The following is a 26,059-nucleotide window of genomic DNA, read 5'->3' on the forward strand; positions in this document are numbered from 1 at the left end:
ATGCCACTCTAGAACGAAATACTTCAGAATCCTAAGAATAAGAGCATTCTTTCATTTTCTTGCATAATCATATGATTATCACATCTAAGAAATTTAATGTTAATAGGACAGAATAACATTATCTATATTGAGTATATATTAAATTTGTTCAATTGCCTCCAAAACACCCTAGCTGTTTGTCTTGACAGGATTTAATCAGGAATGATGGATTTCATTTGATTGCCTTTTCTTTCGTCTCCTTCGATATACATCTGGAACAATACAATATCTTTGGCTCTTTTCCCAGTGACACTATTTTTGATGAGGTGGCAGTCTGCTGGAATTCCTCATTGTGAAGGTGCATATTTTTTTCTTTGAAAACACTAAGTAATCTTTGGAGGAATACTTTGAGAATTTATGAATATCCTGATCGCCCTTAAATCTTCATTAATGGTTTAGAATCTACTGATTTAGTTGCTGTCTTGACAAAGAAAAATCCTGAGAAGTCATGTGTTCTGGGAACTACTGTATTTATTTATTTGTTTGTTTGTTTATTTATTTATTTATTTATTTATTTTTGAGACAGGGTCCCACTATGTAGTTGAGACTGACCTGGAACTCACTATGTAGCCCAGGCTGGTCTTGAACTCACAGAGATCCTCCCGCCTCAGCCTCCTGAGTGCTGGGATTACAGGCATGTGCCACCACGCCTGGCACTGGGAACTACTTTCATAGCATCCACATATCCACATAGGATACGTATAATAAGAATGACAGCAATCACCTTTTTGAGTGAACTAGTCCAGGAACATTATATAAATTTATATCATTTGATTCTTATACCAATCTAATGATTTTACAGATGAGAAAACAGGCTCAGAGAGGTGAAGGTCACACAGCTATTAAGAATAAGAATTGAATTCCAACCCAGTTCCAATTACAGAGCTCAGGCCATACTCCTTAATAAGAAATGATTCCACTTGACTTCAAAATTCTCTTGCCATTGTCTTTGGAAGAGTTCCAGGCCCACAGCATTTCTGAGAGTAAGGGAACAGGGACACTGGACTTTCAGTGACGGTAGGGTAGGGGGTGAGATGGTGCAGCAGAGAAGTCAACCCACTTTCCTGTGGTCTTACAGCAAGTGAGTAACTGAAAAGGGCTGCTATGGAGAGACCTTTAGCTCTTGCTTATGCATTTGCCTCTGATTTAGGAGGCAGCTGAGAAACACTCTAATTTCTGGCTTGTGCCTGTGAATCCAGGGTGGGTTCAGGTTGGATTAATATCAATTTCTTAGTGCGGGGAAATGCAGGTGCTTGATAATAAACAGGTTTGTAGAGTTTGGTGGAAAAGGCCAGTGTTGTTGAACAGCACCTTCTGTGCTTGGCAACCTTGACTGTTCTCAGGTTTACAGCTTTCTGTCCAGCCTGCCACAGAGGAAAACTCTACCTCTTAGAATCTAGCTGGCTCAAGAAGACCTCTCATCTCTTCCCGCCATCCCTGTAAACAAGAAAAAGACCTTGTAAATGTACTCAAAATTTGTGTTGCCCACGGTTTTCTCTATGGTGTCCTGATACTCCCATGTGAGTGCCCAGTGAAATGCTGCAGTGAAATGAAACAAACTGCAAAAACCAACAACTGCAAGACTCTCCTGTTCTGAAGAGTCATTTATAATTGGGGGCTCTACTGAACACCTTATCTTTAGCTTCAGGTTGCCCATTTCTTAGTGACTTGGTGGTCAAGAAAACATCTCTGCCCCTGTTGCAAAGTTTCATTTATGGCTGAAGACAGAGACACAGATTATCATACCAATTTTAGCATATGTGCTGTTGAATCAAGTACAGTACAACATATAAAGCACCATCCAAATTTAGCATATGTCCTGATAAAAAGCATCATATATAAACACAATATTTCAAGGTTGGAAGAGTACTAGGAGGTCATCTAGGAAAGCCTTCTGTCCTATAGCTCACCCCCTGGCTGTGGATGCTTAGACCATCTCTGTCCTGCAATATCAAAGTTTGAACAGCTCCAGTTGCTTCCTGACTTTCCAAGGTAGCCGATCTTTCTCACCAGCTTTTTAAAACAAAGGTCTTATAAAATGACGTAAAATCTATCTCCCCTGTACCTTCCAGCCTTTAGGAGTTACTTCCTTCCTTTGGGATCACTCAAAACAAGGATGTCTTTTTCCACACAAGCCCAAGCCTATATTCTAGAGGAATAAAATTCCTAGCATGTGATTCCCAGCCAGGACTTGCAAAGACTCTTCTCGCCCTCTGACTGCTCCATTTTGATGGTATGTGTTTCCAACTTGCATCCCCCCAGTCGATGCTGCCCCTCCTGTACTGTGCTGCTCCTCCCTGCCCACCAAACAAGCAAAGGCTTCTAGGAGGCTGGACCCCTTGGGTCCTCTGCAGTACCATCACTCTGCCTGCCAAAAGCCATTTGAGACAGCAGGTAAGCAGTGAGAGAGGTGCACTGGGTTTCTGAGAGGCACCAGTCTAGCTAAGGCAGAAATAGGCTCTAACTTAATAATCTGCTCATCACGCACAGTAAGAGACACGCTGACTTATTCAAAGACGCTGTGGGTGGTGCAGAGGATGAATAAGCATGATTCATGGCCACTCTGGCACCCGGGGCACAAAGAATAATAAAACCCAAAGAATTGTAGCCGCCTGACTAGTAAATTAAGAGATCCAGGGCTCAGCTAGACTCTAGACATCAATGTTACCATGGCAATAAAGGGCTCCAGCTTCAGCAGCTATTACAGAGCAGGCATCTAATAGGCTACTCTATGTCACAGCCAAAGCCCAAGAGGTTAGCAAAAAAGACCAATTAGCATATTCATTTATTACAGGCCTCTGCACACATCTTCTCTTAATTCCAACTAGTTGTTTGTTTGAACCAAGGTCTCTTGCCTGCATTATACTCATTAGTGTCTTTTAGCCCCTGGAAATAGGCTTGAATTTCCACAAGGACCTCACAATTTCCCAAGCCTTCATTTTTTTCCCCCAAGGGTTCTAGTCTTATACAGTCACAAACCCATGGCCTTCAGTCCCTCGAAATGAAAGTATCTCTCACTGCACAGCTATACTTGACAGATGGAAACTGGTCAGGAATGTGATGTGCTAAGGGTTCTTCCTGAAACCCAGTGAGACAGAGATCTGAGGCCATTATCTAGGACTGGTCAGGTCGAGGAAACTTTCTGGCTTTGGCCAGTAAGCCTGCTGACTACACCTGCTGGACACTACTCATAGGGTAGCTGTTCTGGAGGGGGAATTTGGAACACTAGGGACCAGACTGGCATCATAAAGTCCAGCAGTGGCTGTTCCAGCCTGAAGGATTGCCCTTCAAGGTCCAGCCAAAACCCTGCCTATTCTGGGAAGCTTTCCCTGATCACTGTAGCCCCACGTGAGTTCTCCCTCCTCCATGCACTGTGAAAAGGACACCCTTTGCTGGGCAACATTTACGGGCAGCCTTAGGCCCAGTGACTTCAGAATCTATAGGTCACTATTGCTGGAAGTCACTGTGGTTCTAGAGAGTGCTCAACAGAGCTTATAGATTTCAAAAGTAAACAACTCTTAAGCCTTACTGCATGTGACTTTTCAAAATCTCCCTGAGAATCCAGCCAATCTCTGAGCAGGGAAAGTTCACAACTACTCTTTGACGGCTCTAGATCACACTACCTCTGTACACACACACATTTTTAGAAATAGCCAACAAGAAGAGATGCCATGAACTAGCCCATCTGATGTTAAAGTCAAAGATTCTCTGAAGGGTTCTACCATCTCTTCTTCCATTGGGAACAGAAGGACACAAACAGTCCATAAGATTGTTCCTGTTTCTGGCTGCCATTTTTCTAGCAACTGCATGATTTTACCACAGCAGGCAACCAAGACAGACAAAGGACTTATAAAAGCAGCTGCTAACACTTGCATGGACATGTAGTTTTACGCTTGGATAATTTGCATTTGAATCTACTGACATATTCAAAGCCTCTTTTTTCTCCCTCCCCTCTTGCCTTCATAGCCACTGCTCCATTTTCAGCCTCATTGGCCTCTTCTGGCTCCATTCTACTGCACTGCTAAACATATTGCTTGCTTGATCTTTCTTTCTTTCTTTCTCTTTCTTTCTTTCTTTCTTTCTTTCTTTCTTTCTTTCTTTCTTTCTTTCTTTCTTTTTTCTGGTACTGGGAATCGAACTCAGGACCTTGTGCTTGCCAGGTATGCTTGGGGCCATCCCTGGCCCTTGCTTTTTTGTTTTTCAAAATTAACAGGAATGGTTTCTCCTTTAACTAAGGTTTTTTTTTTAGCATGAACTTATACAGATTTTTGTCTTTGCATTCTGTGAGATTTGGTTCTTTTATCCAACCCAACAACTGACATTCCAGAAGACAGCCTAGACTATAGTCAAAACACACTGCAAATATGCTAAATACATGTCAAGCCATCCATTCCCAAAATGTAAGGGAAAGAGACATTCCAGAGAGTGGATATTGTGTTACCAAAAGTCATGTCACTCCAGGGTGTCTTTAGTTCCCCTACTCTTGGTACTTGAAATGTTGCTAAAATGACCATGCTGTCTTTTCTGCCTTAGTAAGACAAGACCAGTTAGTGTATCCTTTGGTTGGTTTTGAGTCTTCCGCGGGCCTCACAATTCTTATATTTAACATCCGGAATCATATAAAACACTGGAGCAGAGATGGTGTAGACACGGACCTCAACATCTACCTAGACCAAGTACGCCCTGGGATATATTTTCCTTTCTTTAAAATCCAAAGAAGAGGATGAGTGAGCTTCACTTTTTTATAAGTGACTTCTTTCTCTTCAAAGAAGAGTTTGGGGAGAGATTCTGTTAAGGAGGAGTCCAGATTAGTGACATTATAGGAACTGAAGTCCTTATTTTAAAGTAACCATAATTGAAGCCATTGTGATAAGAATATCCTAGAGTTGTCGTTATGATTAAATCTGAGTAATTATGTTGCTTTTCTTAGTTATGTGTATTGTCCAGAACCTCAGTTTCTGCAATATGCTCAGCTACCTGGGTGTAATGGAGGGGGAAGTGATTTGGAAAAAAAGGATCACAAACTATATCCAGGCCTTTTAGTTATCCAGGCCCCAGTGGAGTGGACCAAACAGAACCAAACTGCAATATGATGTTTTAAACTATTTCTACTAATTTTTCTTCTGTTGAATCCTTTTATTGGCCTCGGGAGTTATATATGTCTGGGAAACTGACACTGCAAAGTTCTGGCCTGTTCTCTGCTCTGACACTAAGGGATAAATATAGATCTCAACCACTGCAGAAATTTGGCCGGGTTTCCAAGGGGTGTGTGTATGAGGGGCAGTGTGAGTTATGGGGCCACTCTGACATGTGGGCTAGGAAAAGGTTTCTTTATGGCCACAACTCTCTTTGGAGCAGGGAAGTGTAAGACAAGAACCTTGCCTTTAAAATTAGAAGGCACATTCAATATTCTAAGGTGCTCAGGAGTTGACACAGATAAGGAATATTGTAGGTGGCTTAGTGGGGGGGGGATGGGGAAAGCAAAGGGAGCTTTTCCTGACACCCTAGATCCTTTTGCATGAGATCAGCCTTATGAAAAAAGCAAGTTATTCTTGGCCATCTCCCCTCACCCCCCAACTCCCACCCACGTCCCGCCCCTTGCATATACTGATATCCAACTCTCAGTAGAGAAGAATATGACTTAAGATTTCCATTGGGCCCATTGTATCTCAGGCTCTGGAGAAGGGCAAGGGGTGGAAAGACACACGAAGAAGGGTGGGGTGAGTCGCTCATCCTCGTGACCCAGAATATTTCCCCCTCCCTGTAATGATGAGCTTGCTTTTCCATAAGGGCTTTCCTTTGATTCAGGGAAGGGGCCAACCAATGAGAAAGGGGCATGTTAAATTATTTTGAGGAAGGGCTCATGCCAGGAGAGTTCACTTTTACCAGGCGCCAAGCATTCCCAGTAACCAGTGTCTCCTGTACCATCAGAAGCTCCAGAAGTCACCTACTTGCTGCCTCAGCAGCGTCTTTGCCCACTGAACAGCCATGAGAAGGCAACTCCGGTCCAGGAGGGCTCCAGCCTTTCCTTACGGTTATCGCCACAGACTTGTGAGTCCCAGGGAGCAGAATATTTTGCTTCCCCTTTTTAATGGGGTGGGTTGGGGGCTGTGTAGACAGTGGCATATGGCTGTCTCTCCTTGGGATGAGCAGAAACAGTGAAGCTTAGGGAAACCCAGGATTTCAAGAAGGAACCCTGACTCCCAGTCCTCCTACATCCTTAGCACTTTAAATTGCTGAATGGAGGGAGGAGGTTCTCTTTCCTTTGGAACAAAGAGAAGGGAAGGGGAAGATATCAGAGAATATTTTTCTTTCTTTGGGGCCTAGAAATTGCACAGATCTTTTAGAAGCTGGGGGTAGAGGTTTCATTCTACTAGCCAGAACTTTAGCCAAGAGAGAAGTGAAGAGGAAAAGGAAATGAAAGGGACTGCCTAGCCAGTTGTTTCAGTCTCTTTGGATGGTAGCTTCTTGGAACCCAGCTGCTCTTTTTCTAAAGCAGAAATCTAAAGCTGTAGCTAAAATCACAGTCTCCTTGGTAGGAGCTGGGAGGACTCCTAGGCATCATCACTCCAGAACCCCTCATTATGCAAAGAAGGCTGCTTGGGCTCAGTCACTGAAGTGCCTTGCCAGTTAGGGTAGGAGCAAAAGTGAGAATGCAAGTCCCCTCATTTCTTTTTTTTTTTTTTTTTTTTTTTTTTTATTGAGTTTATTGGTACATTTAGGGATACAGTACAGTTACATTTATTGTTGGGATCATGTACCTTTACATGGCAAGTCTTGATTCTCATTTTTTTCCCCTTACCTCTGCCCTCCCTTCACCCCCTCCTCCCCTCCCCATCTACAAACACTTTATTTTCATCTTCTCATTCTCTCACATTTTTTTCTTTTCCCTTTTTGTTCTTCCCCTACGTATCACACCTTCCCTACATCTTTAGCTCCTTTCCTCCCATTTCTAGATGTCAGTAATCTTATTAGAATCTTATGCATTGTTGCAGAATATTCACACCAGGGAAACTATTCGGTATTTACACATGTGGGACTTATTTATTTCACTTAGGCAAGTCCCCTCATTTCTAACCTTGTGTTTTTTCCATCATATTCGCAGTATGAACTCCCTCATCCCCTGGTAAACCACCACCCACTTTACCACCTTGTCCACCACCTCACACAGCCTAACACAACATGGACCCCACATACACACACCTTTGGTGTCACTATTCATCCCCTGGGTGTGTTATTGGATCCAAAAATTTCATTACATTTTCTTTGCTATAAATCATTAGTATATGTCATACACAGTAGTATTGGGAGGTATTCACAGAGAGGGCTGCAATCTAAGGGAAAACAGAATAATCTATTTTTCTTTGGATATGGCCACTTATATAACCAGGGAATTAAGTGAAGACTGTCAAACACAAAAAGAAAATACGAATTTTCCTAACCCCATGTCAACTACTGAAGGCTTCTTTTAGATTTCTAGACACAATTTGTAGAGTCTTTCTTTTGACATTCCCAAAGTCCTTTCCAGCACTCAGAGCAGTCACGGTTGGTAGGACAAATATAACTATTCCTCACTTAGCTTCTTTTTTATGGACTGTTGATAAAGTGTTGTGCACAATTTCAGTTATTTGTCAAGTAGTTTGATCTTAAATGCATCAGAGGATCTTGCTCTTTATAAAACTTGATCAAATTTTAAAATTTATTTGATATAATTATATACTTAATTTCTCTTTTTAAAATTAACCAACCACTCGAATGTTTACAAGATATTGTTTTATGTAGGGCACGACTTATCCTTTGGGTCACAGTGTTTGTTTAAATGTTTATATATTTAGATTACTCCAAATGGAGCCACCCCCTGTCCTTCAGACTCCCCTTTTAGGGAAACATTATGGCCCCAACTCACACCCACTGCCATATTCCAGCACAGTCACACACACTGTCACATGAGGAAACTGACAAAAACAGAGCCTTGGGGATATGCATTCTCATCACCAAAGGATTCCTAGTAGATTTTGTTAAGTAGTTGTGTGAAAGTGCATTTTACATGGATTTAGTTGGTAAGAAACTTTCAGGGAAGGCCTCTCTTGCACAATGTGTTATTCCCCTATCCCTGGAATCAAGGAAGAAGAAAAAGGCTATTTGAGGTTCCTGAAGTAAGGCTCCGGTGGTATAAGATCTGTGAGAAGAAATTAGCTCTGGGAAGATTAATTCTTCCCAGGAGATTAAGACTTTAATGACATGCCATTTTTAATTGGATTATCATGAGAGCACATATCTACAAATAAGATCAGGCTAAGGCCATGGCCAACCTGCAGAGCAGAGGTGGAAAGCAGGCCAAAGCAACAAGAGAGAAAAGGAAGCTGTTCAGAAAATACAGAGGAAATATAAATTCCTCCATGATGAATAGATACATTTCAAATTATCTGAGATTCTCAAATGCAATAGATTCTTTATGGGCCATGAAGACTGCCCACTCTAGTGCACGTGACTGCTAAGGCTAAAGTGACAAGCTCTATGACACATTTCCTCAGAGTCCTACATAAGGTTTTTTTAACTCAGGAAGATATCATTGATATTTGGTTAGTAGCCACTGGATACTTAGCTATGGGCTTCACACTAATGATCAACAAGAGGCTAAACAAGATAGACTCTTCCACTGGGTGCTCAAAGCATAGTTTGGGAGGTCAAATATGTACATAGGCTCACAAAAATGTTAAAGAGATTTAAGAATATGTATTCATCCATTTAACATTGAATGAGAGATGAGGTTTATTTTTCTAAGCCTTACACTGCAGGTCCATATCAGAGTAAAAAGAAATCTTAGATTATAAATACCTACAATCTCTTGGGAACACAGAAGTTAAGATGTTATTGTGTTATGGCCAGGCATGGTGGTGCACACCTATAATCCCAGCACTCGCGAGGCTGAGGCAGGAGGATCGCTGTGAGTTTGAGACCAGCCTGGGCTACACAGTGAGTTCCAACTACACTATGGAACTATGAGTTCCAACTACATAGTAAGACCCTGTCTCAAAAAACCAAAAAGAAAAAAAAAGATGTTATTGTACTTCATAAATTTCCTAAGACACCTCTAGGCACTTGGGCTCAATGTAATGAAGGACAAACTTCATTGTCCAGAGTACCAAAAGACATGTTCTGAGGCTGTCAGTTATGTCATGAATTTGCTGCATGGCTTTGGCTAGATCCTTTCCCCTCTCTGAGCCTCATATGGAAAAACAAATCTCGGATGTTCCTGTCAGTTCTACTACTACAGTGTGTGTGATGTACAGCTGTTCATTTAAACAAATTAGAGAGCAATCCAAGTGTGCCTATAATCAAGAGCTACATAGTGCTAAGCAGACTGAATGGTGAGAGTAGAGCTTTGTTATTCTGTATCTGAACATTCCAATTTCATGCATGCCCTACCAATGGCAGCATTTTTTTTATCAGTGTGCCCTCTAAGTGGCCTTTGAGTAACCAGGCAGGAAGGGGACAACAAGGAGCCTTTGGCATTGAACATTTGCCATATCTAACCCTAACAGGTGCACAAGCCCCACCACTCTTCAGACTTGGACAGCAGAGAGAACAGAGCGTGGCCTTTTTTTTTTTTCCTGCTGGGGCTGTGAACCTTGGCAAACCCCTAAAGAGCAAAGATACAACAGACCTCCAGCCTGTGTTTGGGGGGCTTTTAAAATACCACTTGAAGTCTGAATTTTTCTTTTTCCTTTCTTTTTTCTTTAATTTTCTTAGAACCACTCAGAGAAGATTACAGTTTTAAATCTCAAGTAATAGCTGATATCAGTCAATCAACAAATGCATGCTGAGCACTTACTATATGCCCAGCTTTTTGCCTAGGGCACAGGGGAAATTAAGGAAGGACTAGTTGGAGTCCTCTGTCCATCCAGCTTAAGGCAAGAAGGGGTTCCAGCTATGGAAGTAGTAAAGAAGCAGAAAATAAACCCCCATCTCTTGCTTCTGCCAGGAAAGTAGTCTATGTATTGAGAAGGAGTACAATAGTTGGCCTTTCTCTCCAGTACTCATCCTAGACTCTTTTTAGGCACAATTTTGGATGGTGAGGTCGAGCAACTGAATGTGTACAATGAGTTAGAAGAAAGCAGGCTTGGACTGAGAATTTGCAATCATACATATAAATGTCCAAGACTACCCCAACTTCTCAACTCTGCATTGACAGGTCAAGTTAAGTGGAAGGCTAAAGTCTCAGCACAGAGTAGTGACAAGAGAGGTCCTAGCAGAAGAGCCCAAATACCAGAAGCTGAGAATAAAATTTGTGTCTCTATGAAAAGAATACTGATACAGTATTGGTCTCATAGAAAGGATATTTCCTCAAAAAAAGAAAGAAAATCCACCTCTCCTAACAATGAGTATGTGTATGAAGAGGTGGAAATTTGAAGCATCTCCAAATATTGAAATATTGAGTTGTTTCCATTTATTTTTGGTTGGTGGAGTGTGCCATTGGGAATTTTTTTCAAAAAGAGGATTGTGTTCTGTCACTGTTCCAGGATGATCAGGATGAAGTGAATCAAAACTACTTAGCAGATGAAGAGGAAGAAGCAGAAGAAGAGGCTCGGGTGATGGTGGTGCCTGATTTGGAGGAAGAAGAGGGAGAGAAAGAGGAGGAGGAAAGGAGTCAGGGCAAGATGACAGGCAATGCCTGGTGGCAGAAATTACAGATCATGATTGAATACCTGTGGGATCCGGAGAGAAGGATGTCTCTGGCCCAAACAGGTCAGAGTTGGAGTAAGTCCTATTCGTCCCAATGCCTCAGTCTGGTGTCCTTTACTTTTTGGCATGGTGTCCAGGGATCCTTTACCATACACTGGTTGAAAACTTCTCTTAACATTTCATGTAAAGGCGCCAATGCCTAGAGAAATGCCTGGCCTATGGACAGATTTCTCAGAACAAACTCAATAAACAGATGAACAAACTTGAAAGCCACTGGGCTCATTATGCAATGCAAAGAGACAGGGATAATGAATTCAAAAGACAGGATTTTTTTTTTCAAAGTCCCAGCCCTTGTCACCTTCTGTCCATGTGACTTTCAGGCTTATCATTTACCTTCTGTTAGTCTCAGTCTGCCCACCTGCCAAATGAGGGAAACAGTGCCGGCCTTGCCTGTCTCACAGGATCAGTATCACACTCCAGTATTAAAATTATAAAGTTGAGGGCACTAATCCTAGCAAAAAAAGTACTGGGAATGTGGCTCAGTGAGAAGGCCTTGGGTTCAATCCTAGAAAAAAAAATACTACACAGAAGACTATGTCTAGGATGAGATCCAAGTTCCTGATAACCTGATAAAGCCTAATCTCTTCACATAGTAATGTCAGAGAAGGAGCACCAAAAGGCCTGCCCCTGGCCTCAGCTTCATGAATGCTTTAATTCTCCCATGTAGACACAGGGGAGTTAGGTTTAAGGGAATAATTACCAGAGATTAAGACTGGGCCTCTATGTTGCTTGATCAGTGGCAGAATTTATTCCTTAGCTTCTCCTTTTTATTCCATTTGCTGACACCTCCATGTGTTTTAACTCACAACCTCCATAACACCCATTTCCTAGGATCCTGCCCACTCCTTAAACTATGACTGCTGGGCCTTTTTAGGTTTTATCCATAGCAGAGTTTACACTCGCCACACTCTACACAGCCCAGAACAAAGAACAGCTCCTAGTTTGGCACTCCATCCATAAGAGGAGAGAAAAATAGAAGATGCCATGGATATAGGTTGCTGAAGTTGATGGCCATGCCTTCCAAAGGCCCTTTTAGCTGATAATTCTCTCCTTCCTAATTAATGTTACTAAGGCAGCTCAGTGAGGGTGAAGCATCTAGCCCTGCTTCCTGGAATCAGGAATAGCAGGTGCAGGACTCTGAACTACTTCCATCCCCTATCACCCCTCCTCTGCTCCCAGTCCCACCCCTCCCCATCCCCTAAACTCTCAACTGGAACGAATGTACCATTTAAAGGATATTCTGACATTCTTGAAGCTGCAGACAAATGTTGGATACTCGCTAGGGCTCCAAAAGGAACACAGCTGTTTCTCCATTGCCTAAAGAAGACTGCAAAAACAGGCCTTGTGAAATAAAAGCATGATTCTGGGGTGAGGAACCGTGCATTAACCCCTAAATGGCCAGCCATTGGAACTTCACCAGCTGAGCTGATCTAAGTTGCTCCTGTAGAGAACAATCTATAGACCAACAAGTGGAGGCGAGAAAGGAAGTTTCAAGTAGGTGGGGAAGATATGGCAGCAGAGACAGTTGCATGAAAGGTCATAGTCCAATCACTGGGTAACAATTCTGTGGAAGGCCCAGCAATTTAGGCTTCTGTTGAGCTACCCCTTGCCAAAGGGCAAGCAGTAATATTAATTCCCAGGCTGCCGTCTTTCCTGATGGCTAGAAGCCTACTTGAGCATTACTAATTCTGTCCCAACCTAGACATCAGCATGTCCAACATATTCACCCAGCCTATTACTACACTCTGGGCTTTACCTTTTGTAGCTGGGCAACCCCCGTTCTTAGGAACTGTATATTATTTTATTGGGTGCTGACAAGAACCATATGAGGTAGTAATATTATTATCCCCATTTTACAGATGCAGAAACTGAGGCTTAGAGAGGGTAAGTAACTTGTCTAAAGTCACACAGTAACTAAGTGGCAGTGCTGGAATTCAAACACCAAAGTCCATTCTTTTGCCAGGGACAGTGTGTCATCTTCATGAATTCCAACAATGATTATGGCCCTCATGGGTTGAGCCTCAAGACCAGATGGGCTGTTTTGGTGGGAGGAGCAAATCATTGGGAGCATGGGTACTTAGTGTTCTCTCCAAGGCTGGGTGGGGCATTCAGGAGAGAACCCTACTTTCACTATAGGAGGGGCCCAAGAAAAATAACATCTGGAGCAGAAAGGGTTTGGAGGGATCAATGGGTTCAGATGGAGGCCACACCTTTTTCCCTGGGGTGGGAGTAGATAGACTATCATGGACTCCACGGAACCCCTCCTCAGTGAGGCTCAAGGAACTTACTGGTAGTGCTATTCTTCTATCTATAACTTCCTGGCCATCCATCTTGTGGGGGGGGATATTGCCAAGGGAATATACTTGTGTTCCACTGCTTTCTATTCATGCATGACACTGAATTTTTTGGTTCCCTGGGATGGCTTCAACTGTTGGCCTATTCCCAGGATGGAGTTGAGGGTGGATGCATGGAGGACAAAGCACGGGGTGCATCTCATTAGGATAGCCAGGGCACAATAGCCAAGTAGCACAGGCACACAGGCACTGTTGCTTCTTCTCCAGGAACCCCGACTGAATTATGTTCATGTTCCAGGTCTGCTTTAGTTCATCTCATAAAACATAGTTCCATTTCCAGTTGGGTTACAGCAGGTTCCCCCCAACACACACCTTTTTGATCGTATTTATTTGGTTCATATTTTAATTGAAAACTTAATGACTGAATTTAGTTCTGAGTACAGCAAAGTTATGTAGTTTGTCTAGTTCCTAGCTCACTATTCAGTTGGTCCTGTAGCAATAATAATGATGATGATGCCTGCTATTTATACAATGCTAAATATCTTCCCGGCTCTATATAATGTTGATTATATTCATTATTTAATGGTAAGGAGTACAGTACTGTTATTATGATTTTCCCTGTAAGGAAATTGAGGCCCAGTGAAGTGAACAGTGTGTGGAGGATTAAACCGCTATAAAGTCGTATACTCAAAATAGGGTGTAAGAAAAGTCTGAATTCCAGATATCATTAAGGATATAGCCATGAGGTAGTTACTAAAAGTATCATTCCCCTACCTGTGCTGAATCAGGGGCATAGAAAGGTTCTGTAAACTTGCCCAAGTTCACGGACAGCAAGTGTCCATGATTAAGTACCATTTTCTCCTCCTCCCCTCGCCACCCTGTGTTAGTGCTCTTTGTAAAAAGCAGAACCACTTACATTTTGCTGGAGATTAGTATGATTTGAAAGAGGGAGGATAAAAACCTTACTTTGCCTTGATTAGAGGCAAGTCCAGTGGAAATTAATCAAAATTTGAATTATAGACTATGCTGTTTGTACTACTTGCAAATACATATAATCACTGGAACCAAGCTGCTAGGACTCTTCAGGGCACCTGCTTTAATGAATAGTGAAGAATAATTTGTACTTAGGACATCAGCTGTTGCCCAGAGGACTCTCAAGCAATTTGCCCTCTGCAGTACTTTAAACTGCACTCTCCTGTAGTCTCGTTCATGATCATCATGTGCTCAGCAAGCCATTCCAGTGCAGATGCCATAAGGATAAACTGCAATCAGACCCCTGACACGATCTTCACCAATTCCCGATTGGTGAAATCTCAATCAGCAAGGACATACTGAATCTGGGGGATGAAAAAGATCTATCTTGTGTTTGAGTTGGTTCTGGTTCAAGAATTCAAGTGGGGAGGCAGGGCTTGTTTGCAGGCACTGACCACCATCATCTTTGATTGCTCTGCAGGCCTGATTTTATTCATTTACTTCTTCTTCTATGCTTCTTTGGCTGCTGTGATCACTCTCTGCATGTATATGCTATTTCTGACCATCAGCCCTTACATGCCCACCTTCACTGAGCGGGTGAAGACTCCTGGTGAGTGTGTCCAAATGGCCTATGTTGTCAGAACTTGCTAGACAGAAATCTACTTGCACAGCATGTTCAGCCTCAATTAACTTTGGTTCTTTCCGGTAATAACATAGAGATTCATTTATTAAGGGTAAAAGTAAAATGGTACTTGGCAAATTATGGTCCTTTTCATTTTTGATCATCTGTGGGGAAATGGTTTCAGGGGAATCAATGGAAAAATTATCCAAGAATGGGTTAATATATCCAAATCCTGTTTTCATTGCCAGGAGTTATGATCAGACCCTTCGCCCATAGCCTTAACTTCAACTTCAACATTTCTGAACCTGACACTTGGCAGCATTATGTGATTAGCCTAAATGGCTTTCTCCAAGGTAAGTTCCTCTGAAGAGCAATGGGTGGGAATTCAAACTTCACCTGGCCCAAAAGTCCTAGTCCTAGTGACCTCAACCTACCATGGTCTTTCCTTATTTTGCATCCCCCTTAGCACCTTTCATCCAATCCAAAATGCTCTAGTGTGTGATTGCATGTTACTGTGAAAGTACACAAGCCAACTCTGCAACAAGACAGCAACTTCTTTGCAGCAGACAACTTATTTTCTCTTCATGAACACCCTGCAGCACATAGATAAATCCTAAGCACATTTAGGTGGCTCAATGGTGATCCCTAATAAAAGAATATTCTGGAGGGTGATAGTGGTGAGAATGTTCTCCAGAGCTGGAAGATTTCTATCTCCTATACTGTCTCAAAGGAAGAGAATTCATTTTTTGGAAATTGGACATTGTGAAGAAAGAAAACAGTATCTTTATTTAACAGAAATCCAGAAAGGAGTGAGAGGAATAACCTCTGGATGGCATCACTCCAACATTTTGATCTCATATATTTTGAAGATACCTTTTCAAGAACACAGTGGATTTGTGGGAGACCCTTCCACACAGTAAAAGGGGAGGTAGTAGCAGGTTGGTTAAGGTTAAACGCAGAACATACAGGTTCTGTATTTTCCAGCTATCAAAGATAAACCTGGGGCCAGGGATTTAGCTCAGTGATTCCACTGCCTACCTCACACACACAAGGACCTGAGCTTGATCCCCGGTACCCATACCCCCTCACACACACACACACAAAAAAACTAAAAATAGAAACCTGAGTGGGGTTTGCATTTGCTGCACTTTATTTTGTTGGGGAAAATGCAGTTCGTACTAATTTGCTGCCCAGCCCTGGCTGAAGTAGGGGCATAGAGATAGCTAGTGGAATGCACACTGATTTAGAGGAGTAATTATTTCCTATCATGTGCCAGGAAGTGTTATTTAAATGTGTAAAGTTTGTCACTCAGCTTTAACCCTTCATAACAGAATCCATTGTCCTCATTTTACAAACTGAGGGAATTCAAGTTCAAAAGGGGAAAGTAACTTGATTAAAACTCTAGCAGCAGAAGCAGTACTTGAACTGGATGTTTTGATGACCTTGTTATACAAAAGTGTTATCCAGGAACCTGCAGCAAAGACAGAATCCCAGGCCCCACTACAGAGGTATTGAATCAGAATCTGCATTTTGACAAAAATTACAGGTGATCTGTATGAACTTTAAAGTTTAAGAAGTGCTGTTTTTAATAACTCTGTGCTATTGCCATCTGACCAGGAGTTAGAAACTCAGCTTTATAGCAGTAATGCTCAGTGTTGTTCTGGGTAAAACTGAGTCCCAGATCCCTCACCTGTAGAATGAGAGGGGCTGGGTTTTTTCTGAATCTGTGTATTTCCATTTTTGACCACAAAAATTTTGGAGGCATAAGAGTCAATACGATCTCTTATTTTCTTTTGAAATGCCTATAAACTGTTGCAAATATGTACATTGCCAAAATCTCTGCTGAGGAAATCCCCCTGAAAAGCAAGTAGATAAAGAAATACCAATTCTGACCTAATGATAGAATCAGGGGATATTACAAAAGTCTTGGGTTAAAAAATACCTAAGTGTAGACAATGTGTCCTGCTAAAAAGGAACACATCTCTCAAATAGACATCCCAGAGTATCAGTTTCACTCCCACGAGGGCTGCGATTTTGCAATAAGCGTCATACCCATGTCACATTATTTTTAAGGGACTACCTCAAGAGAAACAATAAGCACATGACTGCGGCTTCTATTTAGAAACTTATGTGAGCATAGCTCTTGTTCTTAAAAAAAAGTTTATAACAAAGACTTGAATTGAATGTAGTTTTGTCAAAGGAAAGATAGGGCACAGCCAGTTGGAATAGGATTTAAAATTACGAGTTGTCTCTTCAAAATATCACACCCAGGTCACAATCTGTGTAGACATGCATCCAACAGTACATTTTGAATTTTACCTCTGGTACAGTCTCCTCTGAAAAACTGAGCTACTTCAAACATGAATGCATGGGGACTGGATCTAACGATATTAATTGCACTCCATCGTTTGGAACCAAATTGGAAATAATGCAATAATTTACAGAGCCCACTTTTTGACTAACACTATTTTATTTATTTCATATTTATTTATTTATTGGTACTGGGTTTCAAACTCGAGACCTTGCACTTGTGAGGCAGGTGGCAGCACCACTGAGCTAAATCCCCGGCCCCAGAGCCCATTTTTTAAAGCATCTAGTAGCTCAAGAGTAAAACACAGAGTGCCCTTTGCAGCTCTCTCCCTAATGTGTGTACCTGGGATACCCCTTACACTCCATCCAATGGAAAGGGAATCTCAGGTCTCAGTAGAGAGAATCTCATTCCTCTTAGTGGAGACCCTGTAGTTGTCATCTGTTTCTGTCTTTCAATCTTCTTCCCTACTTTCCCGTGCTAACTTCAGAATGTTAACTTCAGAGTGCTAACTTCCCTCTGTAAAGGATAAGGACCTGTTTTATTTCGTTTTCTTTCTCCTCCACTACTTCCTACTTCTGCCATTCTTTCACTTTCCTTCTATCCCACAACACATACTTCATACTCTGTTACACCTAGTGCCTCTGTTGACCTCAGAAGAAGATGAATTGAACTTAAGGAGATTTAACCTAGAAATTTAGCTTCCTAATATATGCCATGCCTTCATGTGATTCAGTCCAACTTCCAAAATCTACTATATGCCTATTCTTGTTCCAAAGTAGAAGGGACAGCATTCCAGATTTACAGTTTATCATATGTGAGAAGGAACAATGGAAAATAGAAAAAAATAAGGTGGCCAGCTCATGGCCCAGAGATGGCTATCTAGAAGTTCTGAGGGATGGACAAGCAAGAGGTAGGCAACCAAGTGGGGTTACAATGACTGACCAGGAAAGGCTCCTGGACAGATGAAAATCCTTGGCACCTAATGGCAGGTCAGGAGTTTTGGGTAGACTGGGGCTTTCAGATGTATACAAGCAAGCTGGAGGGGGGAAATCGGGGAAAGAGGGCTATTGGAAGCATGGCCTTCCTTTGTAGCACCCCTTCTAACGTGACGTTTGCCACCCACACATGCTTCAGGTTATAATGACAGTCTTCAAGAGGAAATGAATGTAGACTGTCCCCCGGGGCAGTACTTCATCCAAGATGGCAGTGACGATGAGGACAAGAAGGCCTGCCAATTTAAGCGCTCCTTCCTGAAGAACTGCTCTGGTCTGGAGGACCCAACTTTTGGATACTCTACCGGACAGCCTTGCATCCTCCTAAAGATGAACAGGGTATATTAGCCCTTGATATCTGATGGTGATAAGTGGATGAGCTAGGTAGGAAAACACTCCATTTCTTTTGGGCTCTGATCTTCACACACTGAAGGTTTGGCCATTTTTATCAACAGCATCAAGAACTCAGACAACCAGCCAAATCTATCGATTCCTTTTTCTCCCTGAACATTTCCTATTACCATTCTTCTTTCCTGCTCTCAAACCTGCTTCTTGATGGACTTTGTCAAGAATGGGGTCCTGAGATGTTTGGAACAGAGGATTCATGTGAGGCTGGGTGAGGGACAGTACTTGTATCATTAAAAATATGTTTTCAGCTGGTTGTACTGGCACACATCTATAATCCCAGCTACTTAGGAGGTTGAGGCAGGAGGATCATAAGTTTGAAGCCAGCCTAGGCAACTTAGTGACAGCCTGTCTCAAAGTAAAAAATAAAATGGACTGGGGGGTAGCTCAGTGGTTGAACTCTTAGTATGAAACAGTGAGAGAGAGAAAGAGAGAGAGAGAGAGAGAAGAAGAAGAAGAAGGAGGAGGAGGAGGAGGAGGAGCGAGGGAAGGGAAGGGAAGGGAAGGGAAGAGAGCATTTTCCTTCTCTCCTTTCATGGTTTAGGTGTGACAGAGCCTTACCCAAAAGTTCTTTATATCTTTATGGTTATCTTGCTACTGTTTTCCCTTTGCATAAATGTCAAGCATAAATACAAGGAATAAGTTCAGCTGTACAACTCAGGAGTTGTATTTTTTGCTGTTCGTAACATTTCTTTCTTTCTTTTTATTTATTTGTTTAGGAGTGCTGGAGAAGGCCTAGGGCCTTCCTCATGCTAGACTAACACTAGGCAAGCACTCTAACACTAAGTTACAGCCCTAGTCCTTTTAAATTTTGCTCTAAGACAGAGTCTCACTAAATTGTTCAGGCTCTCCTTGAAGTTGTGATCCCCCTGCCTTAGTGTCCTGAGTAGTTGGGGTGGCAGGTGTGTGTCACCAGACCTGGCTTGTTTGTAACATTCCTGGGAGGGCAAAGTAAATGAAATCTATGCCTGAAGAAAGATAATTCACAGGGTTGGGAAAGTAAAAAAAATTCTTACTCTGACTGTCAAATCTGTTTAAAAAGAAATACTGGTTTTCTTTTGCCAGATTGTAGGCTTTCGTCCTGAGCTTGGAGATCCCGTGAAGGTTTCCTGCAAAGTTCAGGTAAAGTGTCCTTTTGAGTAAGCATTGTTACTACTTCTGTTTCCTGTAAAAAGGTAGTTCATTCCTTCCAAGGACTGTAGGTTAGAGAAGTGGTAATCTTTTTTTCATAACTATACTTGCCCTTAGTGCCTTCAGAATTTCCAATTTCCAGAACACACACACATACACACACACACACACACACACACACGCGCTCGCATGTGTGGTGATTTATACCTGTGAAAGCCAAAGACTGAACCTCAGCCAGGGGCTACAAGAGAGAACAATGATGTGCCAAGTCAGTAATAGACATTCTGTTTACACTTTTGGTTTTAGCTCTAATTACTCGTTACTTTGAACTAAACAAAAAGATTTCATTAGCATCATTAGTCCCTGATTTTAAAACCGAATTTCACATTTTACTGCAATGACCAGTAGCACTGGGTGTTGCAATAACAAATGACTACAAGGGAAGCATAAACAGAACTCCATTAATATGCTAATTAACTGGATCATTAACTCCTATCTCATCTGCACCATTAGCTCCTTTGTAGGAAAAAGCCCTGTTCCCCAACATCAACTGCACTCCCCAGAACTGAACTGTTGTCTTGTAAATAGGCTAGGCCAGGCAATCCCATTCTCAGGACAGTACTAGAAAGCAAGCTCAAAACTCCAGGCTTTGTGGTGGCAGATCAGAAAACAGCGAAAGGTAGCATTTATTCAGCTAGTGTCTTCCACTGAACAAAGACTTATTAATCACTTATTAAATAAATATCGCACCCTTTGCTAGGTGTTGGGGTGCTGAAAGAAATATGACTGTCTCTGAAATGTGGAAGCATTACAGAAAGGTCAGTTCCTTGCAGGAGATGGTGATTCTGAAGCTGAGCGTAGAAAGCTCAGGCAATATTTGCCAGGTTTATGAGGTGGAAGGGCATTCATTCTATTTATTCGCATATAGTGTTTGTGTGTGTAAATAGTTACTCACTTGAAATGTGACTTACCAACTAGTGAGACTGATTCCATAAGCCATTCATGAAAAATAAATCTCATTGGTTTTTAGGAGAATATATAAATAAATCATAAAGTCCAACTCAGCCTTAGACCAGCTCCCCAATCCTGTGCTGGAGATTGAACAAAGGGCCTTGCATATGCTGAGCGAATGCTGTACACTGAGCTAAACTCCCCCCTCTCCCGTTTTCCCTCTCCCCAGGTTTTAAACTAGTTTATTAATGGATAAAGTTCCGCTTGTAGTTTTCAAAAGGAAGCTGTACCTTGGTGAGAACTATCCTTTTTAAAAAAAAGGAAATATTGAGTCTTTACACATTCTATAAGGAATAATACTCATAAAATCCACACCCACTCATGAAAATCAAGCAGGATGAGGTAATGACTAGAATAAATTATGGAGAGCTCAGTTTATACCAAGAACAATTATAGTCTATATATGTACATATGTATGGTACAGTACAATATACACCTACTGTATGCTGTGCAGTATATTGACAGAAGTGATCACATGGCCCTAGTGCATAATTCCCTAGGAGCGATGCACTGTTTGTTCACATTAGGTTTGCGCTATTTAGGGTAAGGCTAATGCATCAGCAAAATGGGCAGTCCCCTACCTGACATGAGGTGATAAGAGTAGCCCTGTTTAATCATTTCCATTACCCAAGTCCCTCTTGCTTGTCCTCCTGACTCCAACTACTATAATTAAACATTACTGAGAAAGTAGTCAGAGGCATAAGTTGAGGTGACCCAACTGTAGGTTGTGTGCCCAAACATTAGGTTCCTGTGTATATGATCTGCCTTCCAACAGAACCATGCTTGCAGTGTGCAAATTATGAAGTGGGATTTAATTATACCTTCCTCAGCTCCAGAGTCTAAGACTGGGTATCAGGCCCAGTACAATTCTTTGGAGAAGAGCTAGAAGGGTAGACCTTCTTTCTAAAGCAGCCCCAGATACTGCAAGCCCTTTGAACCTTTCTGTCTGGGTCCTGTAAGAGCCAGAACAGAGCCATAGGGTGCTATTCACCTCCTCAGCCCAGGCCTTCTATTTCAGCATTCTGTGAACTGAAAAGCCAAGGAAATGCTCCTCTATGGATAATCAGTCAGGGCTGACCTCTGCCACATTCTGCTTTTTTGTGGTCTTCCTGGGACAGTTGATTGAGAATCACACAAAGACTTCACCTGGGGCACAAGTCCTTTAGTCCAGACTCCAACACACTTTATGACCCATCATCCTACATATACCTGCTTTTACTTACAGAAAGGTGATGAAAATGACATCCGATCCATCAATTATTACCCAGAGTCGGCTTCTTTTGACCTCCGCTACTACCCTTACTATGGCAAACTGACTCACGTAAGCTATATCCTCTTCCTTCTTTGATGTCCAAAAGGGCTCAGACTCAAAGGAAAGACTACCTGGGATTTTTAAGAATAAGAAAGCAGCAGGTAGTAACTGGTGGATGAATAGATAATGGCCATAACCTGGGGCTTCCTCTACAAATTCCTATTATATCTACATGGCTTTTCATATTTGAAAGAATCTTGTCCATAGTCGAGTCTAACTTCCCCTCAGTTTACAGATGAGAAATTGGGGTTTACAGAGGAAAAGCGAGTTTACCAAAGCCACATAGTTAATTAGTGGCAGAGACAGAAGCAGATAAATTACTATCATTTATGTTTAATCATGCTCAAATAATCACACTTCCGTGTTGCTCCCATTTGAAGCCTTGGGATGGTGAAGGCCTCATCTCCAGCATATGAACTTGATAGAAACTAGTTCTGATATGATTCATGGTCTGATATCCAGAAAATCAAATCATTCTGAGGCAGTATTGGTTTCCCCCAGAGGAAAATCAGACATCTGACAGTGACTTATGAGAGAAACATGTAATTCCCTCATACTTTCCCTAGGCAGGGAAAACGTGTCAGGTTGCTGTGGCCATTTATGATTTGGCATCATGAGATGTACTTGCTTCCCTTTGTGGAGGTTAGCCCACCTGCACTGAATAAATTTCCCTCCTACCACCTCCCTCTACTTAGATTTATTGTTCTTTCATCTACAGGTTAACTATACTTCCCCTCTGGTGGCAATGCACTTTACAGATGTAGTGAAGAACCAAGCAGTGCCTGTAAAGTGCCAACTAAAAGGCAAAGGCATCATAAATGATGTCATTAATGATCATTTTGTGGGTAGGGTAATCTTCACCTTGAATATAGAAACCTAAGAACTTCAAGAGACCACTCCTACCAGTTCTGTTTCTGTTTTATCTTATGTTATCCCTGGTAGCGCCTGAATTCTTTTTCTTCATTTAAGACACAGTCAAATGGACACTTAAGACAACAGATCATCTTTCCTCACCTTTGACATGTGTAAGAAGTGATATTGTGAGAGCTATTTGAGTTTTTTAAAGGTAGCCTCTCCTGGTGACAGATAATATTAATTCCTTTTCCTGTCACTTAAAATTAAAAGTCATTCTTGCTATTAAAAATCTCACTGTAATATAAACTGATAAAATTCACAATAGCCATGGTCAGGAGAATGTCGATCATGCTTGTAAATTCATCATGTTTTCTAAAGTTTTGTTTGACAGATAAAATTCCTCCCAACCAACCTGACAATCTAACCCTCCCCGCTTCCTTTTTACATCTGCTTGGCAAGATCTTTCCTTGGGAATCATCACTCAGACCAACGTAGATAACACCATTGGGCCACCGTACCAATGGCAATGTATATGCCAGAGTGCTAGAAAAACTGGCTGCCATTTGCAGGCAACTTAATACTGATTCAGAGATTAGGTTATCTTCAGCTGGGATAGAAAGCAGTGTTAACTGGATATTGTTCTGGAATAGAGATGAAGACCTTCTGTGTGGCTGTTTTGGGAAGATGGGGCTCATTGCTATTGGGAAGAACACAACATATGGAATGTTGATCCCTTCCTTGCTCTATGGCACAATCATCCAAAGCCAAACATTCCTGCGGATATGTTTGTCTGAGCTTCAGGTGGAGGAGAAAACATGGAAGACCTCCATTGGCTAATTCTTCTTGGGTTTTTTGCTTGTTTGTTTGTTTGTTTGCAGTGGTGTAATTTTCTTGAGACCATCAGGAATAGATATGTTGAAATCCCAGCTACAGCCTTGAGAATTGAAATCAGGTTCTTCCAATTAATACTTGGCAAGACAGAGCACTCCTTCCAAGCCATCTTGAAGCCAAAGCTCATTAGCCAGTTTTGCATTAATTTAAAAATGACACGAGGCAGATGTTTGTCCAGGTTGTGGATCAGCCAAGTCCCTTTGTCTTATCTTTGGCTTTGTGACCATTCCATTGCTACTTAATACCTCCATCAGGGGGAGGGCTGGGATAAAGAGAAAAAGCCAGCATGGTGAATAAATTGGTGTCTCGGGGTCCAAAGCAAGCTTTCATGACAGTTAGAAGCACCCAGCATCTGAACCTCCTCTACAGTTCTCACTTCCAACTAGGGAACAGGCAGTCTAGTAGTGAAGACAAATGAGTAGAGAAGTAACTACAATACGGTGTAGCAAGAGTTTTAAAACTGATATGTGGAACATAAGGAAACATAGCTATCTTCAGCTGAGAAGGTGAGAGAGGAGTTTTATTTCTTTTTGTGGTACTGGAGATTCAATCTGGGCCTTCACACTAAGCTACATCTCCAGCCCCCTTTTTATTTTTTATTATGAGGTAGTGTCTCACTAACTGCTAAATTGCCTGGGCTGGGCTCAAATTTGCAATCCTCCTGCCTCAGCCTTCCAGAGTGCTGTATTTACAGGCCTGCACCGCCATACCTGGATTCAGAGTTTCACATGCAAAGCTACAATCATGCAAAGGCCAGCATGGGTTTTAGTAACTTCGAGCAGTTCATGTAACTGGACTGTAAAGAGTTCAGAGGAATGGCAGGAAGTGTGAGGAAATTGGGCTACAGAGGAGTCCAGACGTTGGATTTTATTCAGTAGGTGAAAAAGTACCTTTAAAACATTTTAATCAGGGAATATCTGTGATCACATTTGAATTTTAGAAAGAATATTTTAACAATCGTAATGTGAAAGGTGAACTGGTGAGGGACAAGACTGAAGAATAGGAAGAAGAAAGTTAAAAAAATGACCCGAGGGCTGGGATTTGGCTCAGTGTTTCCGCCACCTGCTTTGCAAGCACAAGGACCTGAGTTCGATCCCCAGTACCCTCCCCAAAAATGACCTAAGATTTTTTTTTTCTTTTTTGGTACCAGGGATTGAACTCTGGTCCTTGCACTTGCAAGGCAGGCCACCAAACCGCTGAGCTAAATCCCCAGCCCCTTGTGACCTGAGATTTTTGAGTTTGGTTAAAATCAGCGAGATGATAATAGTGTTGATAAAGACTGAGTGTAAGAGGTAAACAGATTTGAAGAGGATGTTGTTGAAATCACTTTGGGACATTTTAGGCTTGTGGTTCCTACTGATCAGATATTGATATGGAAATGGAAATTCGTGTTGAGTCAAAGAAAAGGAAAGCTGAGAACAAAAGCAACATTTGGTTAAGTAAATACATCAAAAATTCTAAACTATTTAACCTTGGGAATTTGAACTAGTTATGTAAACACTCTACACCAGTGTAGACCCTGCCATAGTATTTTTCTCTTGGCTTTGTGGCAGAAAGGACTGCTGTTGCTCTTTGGAATTTCATTCTCAGATATCTTTTAAGTTTTATTGACAGAGTAGAAGCAGCCTGATTGATATTAACAAGTAACAGAAGATAACACAATAGCAGGTGTCTGAAAAAAAAATTTTAAATGAAACTGTCTCTTCCCAACCCATTTCCTTAACAAATTCAATTATCAAAACTAACCTTTAAAATTGAAAAAGAGTAACTTAAGTTATTTAAAAATTACCTCCAACAGCCGGACATGGTGGTTCATGCCTGTAATCTCAGTACTTGGGAGGCTGAGGCAGGAGGATCGCTGTGAGTTTGAGTCCAGCCTGGGCCACATAGTGAGTTCAAGGCCAGTCTGAACTATGCAGTGAGACCCCATCTCAAAAATCAAACAAGCAAACAAACAAACTTACCTCAAACAATCAAACTCTCAAGTAGTAAAAGATAATAGCACATTAAATCTGGAAAAGATATTAGAGAACACTTAGAGTAAACAACCTGCATTGCATCTGACTCCAGGTCCAGTGCTCTTTCTCCTCTAAGCTGCTGCTTACCAGGAAGTATCATTTTTTAAAAGAATCAGTGAATGATATCCCAAATATTTTGAACCGTGTCAAATTTTAGTTAAAATAGTCGACATTTCACAGGAGTTAAACTACTGGTGCTAATCTTTTAGACGTGATACATTATCCTGTTAAATATGTTGACTATTCAACAAGGAATTATGAATCTTTTGTCATACATTGCTTTTCATTCAATGGACTCTATCATGTCCACAACTTCAAAGAAGTATCAAAGAGCATTAAGGTAGTTTGGGTTGTCAGCTAGGACATGAAAGAATCACTTTATTGTACAGAATTCAATTAATGAATATGTTCATTAATGTTAGATTCTAACTATTCACAAACTTCTACTCGATTAATTGAA

At 41.6% G+C, this 26,059-nt stretch overlaps 1 protein-coding gene across 2 annotated transcripts; it reads left to right on the plus strand.

Moving 5' to 3' along the window:
• The first annotated feature begins 5,943 nt into the window (after positions 1–5,943).
• Atp1b4 (ATPase Na+/K+ transporting family member beta 4) lies at positions 5,944–22,790 on the plus strand. Of its 2 annotated transcripts, none has more exons than XM_010629575.3 (8): positions 5,944–6,090; positions 10,563–10,800; positions 14,533–14,661; positions 14,922–15,026; positions 18,119–18,315; positions 19,447–19,503; positions 21,749–21,844; positions 22,554–22,790. In XM_010629575.3, the coding sequence occupies exons 1-8, from the start codon at positions 6,028–6,030 to the stop codon at positions 22,713–22,715; spliced, it is 1,047 nt and encodes a 348-aa protein (XP_010627877.1). In that variant the 5' UTR covers positions 5,944–6,027; the 3' UTR covers positions 22,716–22,790. The 2 variants fall into 2 exon arrangements, with proteins under 2 accessions (XP_010627877.1, XP_010627878.1); XM_010629576.3 differs by having other exon boundaries at positions 10,563–10,788.
• Positions 22,791–26,059: the final 3,269 nt, after the last annotated feature.

Source organism: Fukomys damarensis, unplaced genomic scaffold (genome assembly GCF_012274545.1).
Source record: "Fukomys damarensis isolate Sample0158 unplaced genomic scaffold, DMR_v1.0_HiC HiC_scaffold_39, whole genome shotgun sequence".
NCBI lineage: Eukaryota > Metazoa > Chordata > Mammalia > Rodentia > Bathyergidae > Fukomys > Fukomys damarensis.